The following is a 16,170-nucleotide window of genomic DNA, read 5'->3' on the forward strand; positions in this document are numbered from 1 at the left end:
CGTTGGCCTCTTCCACGGAAAGCAATTTTCTCCACTATATGTTCTCCTTAGTAGGGAGACTTGTTTGTGTCTGGAAGAAAGGCCAGCCACTTTCTAATCACCCCTACTGGGATTCCTTTAAAAGTCGCAGGAATCTCTACAAATCTTTCCCATCAAGGGGCCTGGTTTAATTTAGATGGTGTGCCAGTAGGAATTTGGGAACAAGTCATTTCTGAGGATGGCTTTCCTGTGATGCTATCCTGGAACTATTAATAAGAGAGAGTGCTCCAGGAAACACACTCCTCCTCATGGGATATTCCTGTGCTTTGTAAAAAGTGTTTATATTTCAAGCACGGAGATCAATAAACAGTTCTCTCTCCCATGCAAATTTACCCAACAGGATTATTTGGAATAATTTCACAGTACTGACAAGGACAGGGCTGGTTCCAGGTTGAAGAGGGCCTCTGGCATCCTGCTGTTTTGTCAGCAGGCTCTGGCAGGCTTACCTAGTGGTGACAAACAGGAGCAGCAGTGGCGCTAGGTAGTTGGGTCTAGCCGCCATTTCAAATTCTCATAATGCTCCAGAGTGACAGGCCTTCTTCACATGGAGCTTTTATCCTGCTATTGAGACTGGTTACTCACAGAAGTTTGCAGGTCCTTTAGATGATCTTGTCAACCTTCAGGGCGTCTCTCGCACTAAATAACCTCTATTCCATTTTTTAAAAATCGGAGATAATGAGCTATCAAATTAGAGCGCTTGAGTTCCCTCGTGAAAAGAGGAAAACGCACAATAAGAGGAGCCAGACCACAGCGCCATCTAGCGGCTGTATAATGAAACATATGGAAGACTCAGATAAGGGGAAAAAGGAGGGGGGAAGGAAGTGAGTGTAAAGGGAGTCCGTCATGATCCTACACTTAAAACGGAAGCAGAAAGCCCCGTTTTAAATGCGGGATTTTAGGCTGGTGTAGAGATGCTCACAGTATTGTGAGGGCCTGATGGAAAATTAAAAAGGTGGCCAGACTCAGCTGCTCAAAGTGTCATGCAGGGGCAAAGGGGAAGGCAATTAAAGGGGGCTCCAGGGCAGATGTCAGGGGTAGACCCTGGGAGGATGCTGGCAGTTGTCCAGGGATACCAGTTGCTGACTCTGGCCCTGTTTAAGGGCAGAGCTGAAGTTATGGGAGTGGGAAATGGATATACTTTCCCCAGGACTCATCAGGGGCCTGTGTGCAAGCCTTTTACCATGAGGAAAATAAAATGGAGGCTAAATTGTAGGTTGTGCTTGACGATGTTTATGCAAACGTATTTCCCTATATCTATATGGGCTGCCCAGATTGTGTAAAGAGATGTTATTCCTCTTTATGATGTGCTCTCTCAAGAACTACAAGAGCCAGAATTCCTTCGTTTCTTCTGGCGTTCCTTGAATACAGGCAGGAGGAACCAACAAAGTATGGTGTCTGACTGGCAGCAGGAGAGTGGGCAGGGGCCCCAGGAGATGGGGGGAGGAAGAGAGGGCTATGGTTCCCCCCATCTTTGCCCTGGGAGCTGAGCTTACCGCCCTCCCGGGCTGATGAGGCAAACAACATCTGTTGTACTGAAGCTGTCCAAGGATTCCATGTGCTAAGAGGAGTTTAAACAATGGGAAGCAAAAGGAAGTTAAGGACATCAGTCGATCTTATTTTCTGAAACTGACAAGGGGTCATGCAGGAAGGCGGTGGGCATGTTATCAGTTTGTACCAAGCCTGGGTTAAAGTTGCTTGGGCAATGCTCTTGGGCTCAAGGCCAGCCAAGGCATTTTGTTGCCTCAGGCGAAGGGAAAAAATGGCAGCCCCACCCTCATTCCATGGACAGAAGTTGACCAGAGTGATTGTTGAATTTAAGTTGAACACTGGTGAGGGGACCACATCTTCCACAACACCTGAGAACAGCAAAGTAGCTGTGGGGGTGCAGCCCGGGGCAGACTGAGTAACATCCAAAGCTCTGTCCTCCAACACCTCACAACTGCTTCCCCAGCATCTGTTGCTTGGGGCAGTTGCCTCACTTTCCCTAAGGGTAGGGCCAGCCCTCTATGGCCTGGGAGATGAGCTTGGACAAGATCAGGAGAACTCAGGGCACAAAAGTGCGGGAACAGGTGAAGAGGAATGGGTATCAATGGGGGCCAAATAACCGACAAAGGAAAAGGGACCTGGCAAACAGGAGAGACAAAGGCATGTTCGGAGGAGGAAGACCAGGCAAAGCCAAGGGCTTCGAAGTGGGAGCTGTGAACTAGTTTGGCATCTTTCTTCTGCTGCTTCCTGTTATAAGAGCTTCTGGGCTAAAGTTAATTTGGGGAAAGGCCTGTTGCTCAGCGCTTTGCATGCAGAATATCCCAGGTTCAGTTTGTGATATGGCTGGTTAACTTCTCTCAAGCAGGAGGGCTGGGAAGGACCCCTACCTGAGACCACTGCTCAAATTGTAGGTCCTGCTGGCCCCTCTACCTTTTCTGATGGCCATCTTAGCTACTATTTCATAAAGCTATAGGGGCATGATTTGACACCTCTACCTCTACTCAAGGACCCCACGCTGCCTCTTCCCCGTGCCACTGAGGACGGCCTTGTCTTCAGCTCTGCATTGCTTTGTTTACTCAGGCTGTCTATACCCAGATCCACCCAGTGCTTGAATCATTGCTGTGGCGGGGGGGGGGGGGAGGGAAATGGAACATGGCTCCCTTACTTTTTGCAATGGCCCATTAGCTACTGCTTTTAGAAGACTATTAGGGGAGGCCTGTGGTTTGGCTAATATTTGGAAGAGTCACGGATGTGGCTGTGGATTTCATTAAGCCCCCATACCTAGCCCCGCCACTGCCAAAATAGGACTTCTGAGAGCTGCAGCCATCAGCGTAGATTGTACCATGCTAAATGGACCAGTGGGTTGATTCAGTATAGGGTGAATACCAGTACAGGGTATTTTCTACTTATTGGTCTGCGAACAAATCAAGGGCACGTTTTCCACCCTAAAGGCACTGCAGGAGGTCAAAAATTGATATCATAGCTGTCCTCACATAGTGTGATAATATATGTATTATGCAGGTTGATATATGTAGGTTATTAGCTGCCCTGGGCTCTTTGTGATATAAATTAAATACATCTGCTCTTCATGTATCGGAATGATATTTTTTGTTTTGTTCCAAAATGGTTTTCCTTCGGGAGATATGGGCAGTTGCCCAATGAAGCACAAGTATCTTCCCCAAACCTTGCCAGCACATTTCAAATCTGCTGTCAATCTCTCCTTATTAGCATAATATTAGTGGCTGGGTGGATAGTGTAATTATATGGTTTAGGCACTAGGTGGCACTGGACTTAATTGTATCTAGAAAGAGTCAAGAGTTTTCCATGTCTGTTCTGTTCTTGTTTAAAAGAGACAATACAGTTCTTGTCTAGCTTTGTAACTAGTGTGTCCTCTATGACCTCCTGTGACAGTGGCTGTCAACGGAGCAGACTACTCACAACCTTTTCCCAAACTCTCCACACACCCCACTCCTATCTCAGTCAAATTGTGTCTGATATCCCTTCGTCTTTGGGTCATATGAATAGTTTGACAGACATTCAGATTACAAGCCAACCCATATTAAAAACAAAAAATGGAAGACTTCAGAATGTGGTTTGCTTTGCCAGGACCAATTTAACAATGAAGTCCAAATAAAGGACATTTCCAAATCTGATCTCAAAGCATACTTTCCCCAAAACAGCCTAATTAAATATTGCTTTTCTCTAACATTTTTTTTCATAAAACATCCACTAAAAGTCATCTTCCTCTAGAGATCTTGGAAGAAAAAAATAAACAAAGATAATATATACATATATAAATGTTTACTAACACATTCAGATTAGGATAATTTGCTTGAGAATGTTTTCCTCCAATTTAGTTTCAGGTGTGGAAAGGATGCATTCTATGGGGCTGGTTCACGTGGATGAAGTGGTTCTGCTTCTAGTCCTTCATGTGACTTCTTTCCATGTACAGGATCACCTGGAGGCAGTGGTGAACAGACATCCAGGACCTTGTCTCCACAACCACAAAAGGGGAAGGGAATCAGCTTACCCAGATTTTTCTTGGAATCAGCTTTGGTCTGGCAGGGCTCCACAAATGGGTGCACTGGATCAGTATAAATCACTTCACAGAACGTACTTCTGGGTAGGGTGGGGGGATCTAAGTGGACGTCATCTGACTGGCAGGGGCTGCTCAACCAATAAGAGAGGCTCCCCCCCTCTCCCCCGCTTTCACCTTCGATAAATTCCCAGGATGTTTCCTCCTGTGTTGCTACATAAATCACTCTCCTCCTCCTCCCCCTCCCCCTCCTCCACCCCCCCTCTCTCCCCCCGCCCCTGCATTATTTATTCAGTTAAAGAACAATCACTAAACAAACACAGTGCTCTCTCTTCTGCCAACATTAAGCTTCAACATTAAGGCTCCTAAATGTGTTATTTCAATTCATGGGAATCTAGTAACTTCGGGAGTGTGCATTTTGGGGACAAGCCTCTTTGACCACAATGGGAGTTACTTCTGAATAGACACACTTATGTTTGTGCTAGAAAAGACAGAGGGGAAACAAAGGGATGGGAAACCAGTCCCCATTCTAACCCGATGCTGCGCAGGATCAGGTGATTGAAGGTGAAAGTAGTTACTTCCAAATGGTAATAAATCAAACAACAGAGAATCTCAGCTTTGGGAAAGCGTTTTACAGCCTTTATGGAATTAGTGCTTTAAAATCTGCTATTTCAATTGAGGGGGATCTCTGTAAATGCTGGTGTGCGCATTCAGGGGACAAGCCTCATTGACCACAATGGGAATTACTTCTGAGTAGACACAAATTGGTTTGTGCTGGGAAAGACAGGGACGGGAAACACCCCTTGACCGGGGTCATGGTGAAAGGCACACCTCTGGGCAGGACTAGCATACCTGAGGTAAATGTGGGGGTTGTGGCACACAGCAACTATATTGCAGAGAACCTGACTTAAGGAAAAGAATCGGACTTTAAGCAGTCTCAGGAAATCTGGTCTGCTGGATGGTCATAATACCATGTATCCCTAACGACCTCCAAATGCAGCCAGCTCAGAGTAAATCGCTGGTGGAGACGCCCCCCAGGACCCCACTCAAGAGAACAACAGCAGGGCCCCCAAATGTGGCTTACCCAGATTTTGAAGTAAGTGAAGTAATATCTATTGGGGCTGTTCACACAGCACCCTAATCCACAGTCAGTAGTCGAGTGTGGGTTGTTGTTGAACTGTGGGTTGTTTGTTGAACTGTGGGTTAGCACACTGTCTGAACCTAGGACATTTTCTGCAGGGTGGCTTGTTAACCACCCTAAAGAACTCAACAACAAACCATGGGTTCTCAAGGTGGCTTTTTCAAGAAAAATAAGCCACGTCGCATGTTTAACAAGCCACCCTGAAGAAAATGTCCCGGGTTCAGACAACACGCTAACCCACAATTCAACAAAAAAACCACGGTTCAACAACAACCCACACTCAACCACTGAGTGTGGGTTAGTGCGTTGTGCAAACCCAGTCATTACCATCTAAAGAGCTCTGCTTCTGTAATACCATTAAGTCCGGAGTCTAAAATTACCTAACTGAACCACTGCCTGGTGAAATGCCCACTACTGCCATAATCATGGAAACGCCTGTGGACTGTCTCCTACGAATGGATCTGGTCCTCAAAAGAATCAACATGCAGACCATGGTTAAGTTTCTGAACCAGGTAAGTAGCTCCATAGGTACAGAAAGGTTGAACCCTTTTGGTCAGAAAACTAACACTCTATCCACTGAAGTACAACAGCTTGGTGCAAAGCTATCACAATATGATAACTTCATGATTTATAGTTCTGTATCTTTGGCCATCCCAGGGCTTGCCAGCACCTGCTTTCTTCTGCCAATTGCATGAAGGATTTTCTTCCTTGGACCCAACTGCATCTGTATGCTCCGTAGATCTTCATCTGAACAAAGCATGAGAGCCTCTAAATCGATGTTTTCACTCATCAAGATGGGAAGGAATTCGTTCAGGTTCTGGGATGCTAAGAATACTTCGAGCGGGGTGGTCTCCACTTTGCCATCATCCCAGCCTATTTCCTCTTCAATCCAAGATTCTTCAAGATTGTTCCCTAGCTCTGCATCACCAACAGCCTCAGGCTCTTTGAACTGAAACAATTCTTTGGGTATTTTGAAGCTGGTGTCTTCTTTCTCGGGAAACACTGCATCAGCATTTGCGCCCATGGACATATTGCTTCTAAATACAATGTTGCCAAGACCAGGACGATTGAAAATGGACTTTTGGCCCAGTTCATCAGCATCTTCAGAAACACTGGTTCCTCTTTTAAAGTTATTTGTTAGTTCTTCCTCGTCATTTTCATTGAATACGTGCATCGCAGCAGTTCGGCCGACCAGGTTGTCCTCTTGACCACTGCTCTCTACTTCTTGATCATATAAATTATCCTCTTTCTTTTTCATCCTCAGCTTAAATGTATCTTTCAAATGTTTGGGAAGTGCATTTAGTGAGCTGGATGTAAAGAAATTAGACACTTTTGCCCTCCTGTCTGTTCCCCTTGCGGAATGCACGGATCCTTCTTTGAAACTCCGAGCCATTTCATGTTCGTGTTTCTCTTGACGTCTTTCACATTCGCGGATTTGTCTTTCTGCATCACGTTGGGCCTGGGCTTTCAACCTGGAGACTTTTTTGGGATGCTTTAAGTTCTTCTCAGTAGCAGCATTGTCGAGGATTCTGACGCATTCATATTGATTCCTGCTGGCAGCCACATCGAGTGGAGAACGCATGTCGTTATCTAGGGCGAAGATATTGGCGCCAAAATTGATTAAGAAGGAAACGCAATGGGCATAGCCATTGGAGGCTGCAAAGTGTAGAGGAGTGTTCCCCCAAATGTCGCACTTATCTGGATCACCTCTGGGGAAAAAACAAACGAACACTAGAACTCAGCTTGCATATAAGAACAAAAGAAGAGACATGCTGGATCAGGCCAAGGGTCCATCTGGTCCAGCATTCTGTTCACACAGAGGCCAACCATATGCCTGTGGGAAACCCACAAGAAGGACTTCCTCTGGGACTCTATAGAACTTCCTGTGGGGCCTGGTTTACAAAGGGTGCTTGCAAACGAGGCTTTTACTGTGAAATCACACTGCTTCATTAATAATTTACAGGACGTCTAGATGATGGCATCTTCCATTTGTAACCCTCATGTGATTTCCCATTGCTTCTTCTATATTTTTTTTAATCAGGAAAAATCTGTTAAGGAAAAAAAGACAGAATAGCTACACAATGCCTTTTGTGTGTCAGCAATAGGAGCCCTCTGTCTGGAAGTACTCAAAGGAGTGGAATATGGTGACAGAATCCTGATTTGGTAGAATGGATTGTATCACTTCAAACTCCAGGTGGGGGTATCATTTTTGAATTCTTCCCTGCAAGTAAAAAACTAGTATATCATGTAAACATCTTCTAGCCCAGCATACTCCCTGGTGTGCTACTTTTCTAAATGCAGGATATTATGTGTATGTGTTTTAAATCTAGGGGAACACATGTGAATCGCGCCACCGGCAGTCTGAAGCGGTACAGCCCATGCTGCTGCCTCAGGACTCATCCACTTAATTCCCACTTCATTCTGGATCAAACTACACATTATGTTAATTGCATAGCTTGTCGCTTACTCTAGAGTAATGTTTGCGGCCCCTATTGGCTACCAGGCTAGCGCTAAACTGCAAGGCTGGATTTGACTCTAATGGCAGCTTCCCTTCTCGGGCACAACCACGGAGGGTGTGCATATGTCCACCCCCACCCCACACGCCATAGTCCTGATCCAGATTGGCCTTCCACAGCTATTTAATAAAGAAAAAAACAAGCGTGAAATCAGTCATGTGATTTCCATCACTGCCAGTTTGGTTATTAGTCAGGGTATTTTTCCTCACTGCATCTGCTGCACCACCGAATTTTGATGGCACTGATGGGCCACAAAACAGGTCAGGGGGCCGCATGCGGGTCTTAGTGCTTTAGTGTTACACAAATGGGAATTTCCTGTTTGCACCTATTTGCATACATGTATATATGCAAACAACGGTCACATGACTATCTGTCCTTTGCCCTCCCTTTTGGCAGCATGGCCAACCTAATGTGATGGTTTCCTCCTCTGAATGTAAATTGCTAAGATTTTGGCTTCAGTTGCTCCCAGACATGCCCCCCCCTGTATCCATGGCAGCATCTTGTATGTTCAGTAATAGGAAGCACATTCTGGATCTATAATATAGTCTAGGTACTTAACTTTACTGCTTTTTTTATTGAATTCCCACAGAATTCATCTTTTCCCCCCAGCTCCTTCTGATATGTTTTTCAGAAATGGAAACATAAATAAGGCATTATTTGTTTTCAGCTTGAGTTCCAGAGACTTGGAAGCTGTTGCCCTTATAGCAAACTTACTCTGCTACCAATAGATTATAAGGCAGTTGGAATCTTTTTTTTTCAGTGATACATTTTCTTTCATTGGGTGGCTGTGCAGTAAAATTGATTTACTGGCTCGAAATCATGCCCAAACTGGACGTGATTTCCTAAGCATTTAAAAAGAGAGGGCCATTTTGTCTACTGCATTGTATTCCAGTTTCTCATAGTTTAAAAACACTCAAAACTCAAAACTGTAGACTAGGGTTCAAATCCCTGCTCAGCCATGAAGTTTTCATGGGTTGACCTTGGGCAAGTCACTGTCTCAGCCTAACCTGCCTCACAGGGCTGTTGTGAGGATAAAAAGGAAAGGGGATTATAAGAACATAAGAAGAACCCTGGTGGATCAGACAAAGGTCCATCTAGTCCAGCATTCTGTTCACACAGTGGCCAACCAGCTGCCCACAGGAAACCCCCAAGCACGACATGAGTGCAACAGCACCTTCCCACCCATGTTCCCCAGCAACTGGTGTACATAGGCTCACTGTCTCTGATACTGGAGGTAATATATAGCCATCAGGTCTAGTAGCCATTGATAGCCTTCTTCTCCCCCCCCCCTTGTCTAACCCCCTTTTGTCTAACCCCTTTTTAAAGCCATCCAAACTGGCGGCCATCACTACATCTTGTGGTAGTGAATTCCATAGTTTGACTATGCTCTGTGTGAAGAAGTCCTTCCTTTTATCTGCCCCGAATCTCCTACCAACTAGCTTCATTGGATCATCTGTGCCATCCTGAGCTCCTTGGAGGAAGGGTGGGGCCCATGGGTGAATGGAAGGCAGGGGAGGGATTTGTGCATTCTCGAGTGGAAGACAAGGGAGTAGCGGAGGGGTGGGGGGAATCTCAGGCCGGGGTATTTGTGCTTGTCTGAGTGTTCACTTTTAAAAACTCCAAAACCCTAACTAATTTTGGGGGGTGAGTGTATAGCCCCCCTGTGGTGTATAGACTTTTCATATGCAGGATTCGATCTGAAATTTGATTCAGGCTTTGGGTTGGCATATGCAAGTCATTGGTTATGGTAAGAATATTTCCATCTTCTAGATTGTTCGATCTTTGGCCAAGTTATTTATGGACCATTACTATGGCATGCCTTTGCATTCTTTATAAACCTCAGAGATAGGAGGGAATGGTGTTTCTCCTTTCTCCTCCTGTTGTATCCAGTAACAGACGGAAGTAGACGAAATGACAAGCTATACAAGACTGATTTTCTGGAAAACATATCTTTATCAGTTTAAATTTGTGTTTGATTTAATGAAAGCATCATAGGGCGACTGTAACCTGCTATTTGTCTTTGTTTTTTCCTTGCAGTTCCAATTTTGATAATTAACTGAACAAAAATGAGTGTTTTCGGGTTATAGTTATAGTGATCACTTTTCATCCCACTGAGGAAGACCCTTGGGGTTGAAATGAATTTGGGACAGGTTGATGTGTATTAGTATAACCCACTATATGATTATTGTAAACCAGGAATGTTATGATGCTTTTGGATTGTCATTATTTATTTATGTTTTGGTACACTTTTGTATGGGTTGTTATATAATTCATTTTTATAACTACTTCTTACACTTGTGTTACAGGTTTGTTATTTTATCTAATTTTATTAACATTTATTTAACGATAGCTCCATCGTAACCTTCCACTTCACGAGTTCTCTTAAACCCGTTTTGCTTTGTGTGTTGATTTTGACTTAACATAAGACCTTTATTAATATTTGATACAGAGATCTTACCAGGGCCCAGCCCTGGATTTATTGTTGGCACGGAATCCTGGAATATATGAAGTAACAATAAAGTACCTCTGAGCATGTGCAGAATTTCTTTCCCTTCTCACTAAAGCCATCTGTTCCCATAGCACTTACTAGCGGGGGTCCATGCATGTTTTCCTCTGCAGAAGAAAATGCAGTGTGTGGCGCGGGGGGGGAGCAATTTTGCAAGAGCAAACCCCGCATCAGGAAAGTACTCCTCCCCACTACTTTAATAAAACTTGAACCCCCACCCCGCACACAGCTACATTAAAGTAAAAAGAGAGAGTCAAGATAAAATTCACACGGGGCTGCCTCAAGATATTTTGCTGCCTGAGGTACAGCCGCGAATGTATGACGCGCGTCCCCACACGTCATGCTGGTCACGTTCTTTTGGCACCTGAGGCAGAAAATCCCACAAGTGCCTTTCCCCATCCTTGGCAGTAAGAATTTAATAATAATACATTTGAATAGCTAACAATCCACCGCCTTTTTATGACACCCCCTGCCTGAGTCAGTGACCTCCCTCTGAGGTAGCCACCTCTGTGGTAAAAGTCCAGAATGTTCCCAATGTAAGACCTCCCCGGGTTCAACATACTAATGTTGGCCTTTTGGATTAAGGAAGAGAGCTCTCTGGGTTTGGGAGCAAGCAAGCTAGAATCGGAGGAACTCTCTTTAATACTACTTATGCCAGTTCAAATTGCTTCCCTCTAGTGGACCGCAGCCCACAAAAGCAGACGCCATAATAAATTTGTTAGTCTCTAAGGCGCCACAAGACTCATGGTTGTTTTTGCTGCAACAGACTAACACAGCTGTATGAGGGAGTGAAAGAGAGCCTGGCACAGATTTATACAGACGGATTAGGGTCTCCTTTAAGCTTTCTCTCCCGCTCCCATGGAAGGTGTGATTATTTTAAATGTCCTCCTCACAGTTGGGTGACATTATGGCTGCTGGTGTTCTTCGTCCAGCCTCCAAGCAGACAGGCAGGGGAGAACAGGGCCCACGCAGAGAACGGAATGCAGCATGCTCCCCAAGCACAGTTTATATGCTCAAAACCTCGACAGTCTACACAGTTTACATTCTAGTTTATATGCTCAAAGCCTATCGCCATCCTCGTTGTTTTATTATTTACAAAAGCGCTTAAAATATATTCGGTTCTGTACGTGAATAAAACGTACAGGCTCTTAATTGCAAACTCATGCCATCTAGAATGAGAAATCTTTCAACCAGCAACGTGGGACCCCATTAATTTCTTCTTTTTTTTTTAATGTTTATGTCACCCTTTCTCCTTTTCTCTCTGTCTTCCTCAGCATATCTACTCTGCATGCTCAGGCAACACGGGCACGCTGGTTTATTATTCTTTCCCCCTAAGGAACTGCGGGAATTGCAGTTGCAGGACAATAGAGATCTCTAACACGATGCTTTGCAACTGCATGAAACTACCATTCCCATTTAGATACCATTTAGAAAGAAGCCATGACAGTGGCTTCTTTCATACCATTTAGAACAGGTACACATTTATAGTGTAGACATCTCTCTCTGCAATCTATATTTTACTTCAGTTTTATCATTTATATCCTTTCTTTACTCTCTATGGAACTCAGAGCAGCATGTAGGCTTCTCTCCTCTGCCATTTTATCCTCACAACAACCCTGTGAGGTAGTTTAGGCTGAAAGGAATTACTAGCCTATGGTCACCCATCAGGTTTCATAGCTGAGTAGGGATTTAAACCCAGCCCAAGTCCAAGATTCTAGCCACTAGGCCACGCTGGCTCTGTGAAAACTTAGAGGGTATAAAGAGGAAGCCTGCCAAATATCTGAACGGGTTCTTGCAGTGGGCCCCTACTGGGATGTGGGCCCTCAGCAGGTGCCTGACCATGCCTGCTCTTGATGCTGGCCCTGGTTCACCACTTCAGTATGAACAACTAGCTTGATTTTTATTTGTTAGCTATGTCTATGAAGCAATATTCATTTTAACCACAGAGGAATACGGCTGTAACTTTGGGATCAGCAATTATACTGTTTAAAGGTCACTTTTATTGGCAATAAAATATAGCATATGAAACTGCAAGCCACACCTAAACGCCTGAAAGGAAGAAATGTATTCTGTTCCTGCACTTAATGTTCGCCTTATGTTCCACTGCTTCTCCCTATATGTGCTTTTCCCTAGTTGCCTGCCCCCCAAGCTCTGCCTTTTCAGTGTTCTTCAGCTTGGCCTCTGTTCCAGTGACCTGCTCTTCCCATCCACCTTAGTACAAATAATGCATTTTACACAAAGTGATTTTTTAAATGGATTTGCTAGCAATCGAAGCATGGGGCCTAACAAACAGAAGGATGACATGATGGCTTCCCTGTTGATTTCCACAGGGCAGGCCCAAAATATTTTGCTGCCTGAGCTGAAGGACAAGATGGCGACTCCCCATTCTGGCTACAGAACCTGGCCAGGCTGCCAGTTGAACCTTATTTCAACACTGGTAATGGGGCAACATCCTCCAACTCATCTGAGGGCAGTAGGACAGGCCACATGAGACACATAATTCTGCCCTCCAACAGAGGGGAACAGCCAGGGGATTGTTTAAACTACCCTGACTGCACCACCACCATTGGCTGTCTGAGGCAGCTGCCTCACTCTGCCTAATGGTAGGGCCCTGGTTTTCCAATTCATATCGATTTTTTCCCATTGATTCTTAATTATTCAACATGGGACCAAATCCCCATTCAGTCCCCACTCAGACAACCCCTCTTTGTAAAGCCTCCCAAATGAAGATCTGCTGAGGCTTTCAGAAGATTAGTTCAATGCAGGCAGATTTTTCAACCCAAGCTGGCTGAAAACACATGAATACAGGCTGGAATACAGTGGGGGGGGGGGGAGGGGAGTATGTCATATGAATCCAACTAGAATAAGATGAAATTCATAAACTGCAGAATTTAACTGTTGTTTCTTAACTGGGGGTGCTTCCAGGTGGAGGGCACCTAGTGCTAGCGTTCAACAGGCACTGTGCAACTATTTCATCTTTCCCTCCTTAACAGTTTTTTTTGTGAAGAAGAAAAAAAAGCAAAAGGATCAGTGAGGAAATATGGGAGGGTTGCAACTGTAAGATGAGAATGTTGGGACCCACTGTAATACTCCATTTATGAGGTAGGGCGATTGCACGATAAAAGCCTTGTCTGGAAGCACCGAAGAGTTCAGTCATAGCTGTCTCCAACAAAAGCTGAGCTAAATCTGTTTAAACGATTTTCCAGAGTAAGCAAATTGTATGTAATTTGCATCCAAAGTCTTGTCTTCCATGTTCTGAATTCTTTCGGCCCACAACATTCTTCAGTACCTATGTAGTATGGCTCTGGCTCCGCAAAATAAGAAAGGCAGGCAGGCAGATGGGCCTGGGAAGCATCACTATAACAGAGATTCCTACCAAATTTATTTTGTCATCATCAACAGATGGAATAACCCTCAGAACATGGATTCATTCTACCCTTGTAGAAAGAAATATGGAGCCTAAATGAACCAAAGCCTTGTGAGGGCAAGAACAGGCTCAGGGCCTGGTCTGGTCAACCTAAGAACTGTAATTCTCATGTAAAATCGAAGTTGGGTATTTTTACATAGGTTTTCCTCATCCCTGCCAATCTCAATTCAGTTCTAAAACCAGAAAACTTACAAGGTTAACTGATGGCACATTTTCATTTCCCTACCACCACCACTATGTTTTTGGCCCAAAAGGCATTATGGTACATATCTACCCTTACTGGACTTACCCTCTTCGGCAAATTATTTCTAGAGCCTCTAGGTTGCCATGATAAGCCACCAGCAGGGTGGGCGTCATCCCGTCCGCATCTGAAGAGTTAAGATCTTTTCTGGTTGCTTCTTTCAGTAATTCCAGATTGCCATCAGCAGCTGCCTGGTGGTACCGAGTGGACATTTTCCCCTTTGGTAGCATCTGGCTGAGACAGAATCACACGCACGCCGTGTAGCAGTGGGACGGGTAGTTAATTAATAATTGCAGGCAGAGGTGGCAGCTTCGACAAGACAGAAATGAGGAAGCAAAGGTCACTCCCAGGACGCTATTTGCATGGAACATCTTATGCTACACGAAGCAGCATGATTGAAAATGTTACATCCTGTGTGTGTGTGTGTGTGTGTGTGTGTGTGTGCATGCGTGTGTGTGTGGCTTTGGGGAACTTTAATCATAGTACAAGCACGCCCATAGGAAGCCTCCTTATACTGAGTCAGACCTTTGGTCCATCTAGCCAGGTATTGCTGACACTGACTGGCAGCAGCTCTCCAGGGTTCCAGGCAGGAGTTTTTCTTGCCCTAACTGGAGATGCCAGGGATTGAACCTGGGACCTTCCGCATATGCTGTATGACTGAGCTACGGACTACCTTGCTCAGACAAGACTTAATGTGCTATTGCCTTGCCCCACTTGTATAATTTATCAAGCTGTCCACACAACGTTGTCATGGTCCTGCAGCTACCCCGTGATTTCCTCCTGCTTTGCCTGTATTTATTCACAAGGAAAGTCCACTCATGTTTTCTGGTGTGCCACTGTACCGCAAAGAGCCACTGGTGCGATCCCTGTTTTCGGGACCTTGCAGCATTTCTGTGAGGGCGTGGTTGTGATGTTTATTGTGATGTTTCTGAATGGGCATGTCTGTGAAACACAATTTCCCTCCCCTTTGTTTCATTTTATTTCTGGTTGGCGTAGTACAAACATGGTTGTTTTCCCCTTATTTTTATTTTGATGGTGTAGTACTTGCTTGCACACTTCTGGAGTTACCTCCTTTCAAAAATGCGCATTTGCAAACTTCTGCAGTTCCTCCTTCTCTTTTTCAAAAGAGGTGTGCACATAGGTGAATTGACTCACCTGCATGCATGCCTGCAGAGGGAGATGGAAGAGGGAGGAGGAAAATGGTAGTGGTGGGGTGAAGAAGAGGTGGCAGGGGGAGGAACAAAAGGTACATAGGCAGGAGGTCTCGTTACATATCAGGGGGCAGAAGGAAAACTTTGGCAGTGTGATTGATACCATGAAATTCCACGTTTAAAGGAAAAACTGAATGCAACAAGCTACACCTGCAAGAAGCCTTCACCTGGCTCCATATTCTTCAACACTGGACAATGAAAAATAGGTCTATTTGCATAATCAATGAAGGCAAAAGGCTATGCTGGCTGGGGATTGTGGGAGTTGTTGCCTGACACACCTGGAGGGCACAAAGTTCAGAGGAGACTGGGCTATAGCAGCAACAAAGCCCATTCCATAGGCTAAGTTTGCCCCTATAGATGAGGAACATAAGTAGTCCTGGCTCCAGGTCTGAAGGGGCCTTGAGCAAAGTATCCTCCAGTGGGCCCCCTCTGTAGGCCTTGGTGGGCTTATTTATTTATTTATTGCTTACTTACAATATTTGTATACTGCTCCATATCTAAACAGATTTCAGACTGGTGAACATAAAAGGTAAAATCGTAAAAGAATAAAAAGATTAAAACACCATATTAAAATTATGCTATTAAAAAACAAAATGCCAACAGAAACCATGGCTGGTCATTAAGGAATCCCTCCTGGAACAGTGCTGTATTCAGGAGGTGCTGGAAACAAAACAGTGTTGGTGCCTGCCTGACCTCCAGGGGAAGGGCGTTCCGAAGAAAGGGGACCACCACACTGAAGGCTCTTCTCCTGGCTGTGGTGGCAGAACTCCGAGCCGTGCTGGGCGTAGCCATCCTTTAAATTTCCCACAGTGCTCCAGAGCGATAGTAGGCTGGAGCACTGTGGGAAATTAAAAGGGTAGCTAGATCCAGCTGCCTGGTGCTGTTCAGAGTGCTGGGACAGAAAAAATTAAGCTGGAGGAGGACAAGCAGCCAAGGCCTTTGCAGTTGCCCACAGATGACTGGCATTGATGCTGGCATTGACGCTGGCCTTGATTGGAAGCTGCCTTATACCAAGTCAGTCTGTTTCTCCATCTAGCCCAGTACTGTCAAGAGTTGAGGAACCTGTGT

The 16,170-nt window shown here is 44.9% G+C and overlaps 1 protein-coding gene across 1 annotated transcript; it reads right to left on the reverse strand.

Annotated features, from left to right (window-relative positions):
• Nucleotides 1-5,829: 5,829 nt before the first annotated feature.
• ANKS4B (ankyrin repeat and sterile alpha motif domain containing 4B) lies at nucleotides 5,830-14,103 on the reverse strand. The gene is made up of 2 exons (XM_084818509.1): nucleotides 13,940-14,103; nucleotides 5,830-6,910 (listed from the first exon to the last, which is right to left on the reverse strand). The coding sequence occupies exons 1-2, from the start codon at nucleotides 14,101-14,103 to the stop codon at nucleotides 5,830-5,832; spliced, it is 1,245 nt and encodes a 414-aa protein (XP_084674635.1).
• Between the last annotated feature and the right edge of the window lie 2,067 nt (nucleotides 14,104-16,170).

This window comes from Heloderma suspectum, chromosome 12, assembly GCF_057233095.1.
Source record: "Heloderma suspectum isolate Gila_16-S chromosome 12, 16-S_ref, whole genome shotgun sequence".
In the NCBI taxonomy this organism is placed as follows: domain Eukaryota; kingdom Metazoa; phylum Chordata; class Lepidosauria; order Squamata; family Helodermatidae; genus Heloderma; species Heloderma suspectum.

Bases quoted from the DNA above. Each gene is read 5' to 3' on its own strand.
- ANKS4B (XM_084818509.1), bottom strand. From the start codon at position 14,103: ATGTCCACTCGGTACCACCAGGCAGCTGCTGATGGCAATCTGGAATTA. The intron at 6,911-13,939 runs GTAAGTCCAGTA...TTTTTTCCCCAG, and splicing joins GAAATAATTTGCCGAAGAGG to AGGTGATCCAGATAAGTGCG.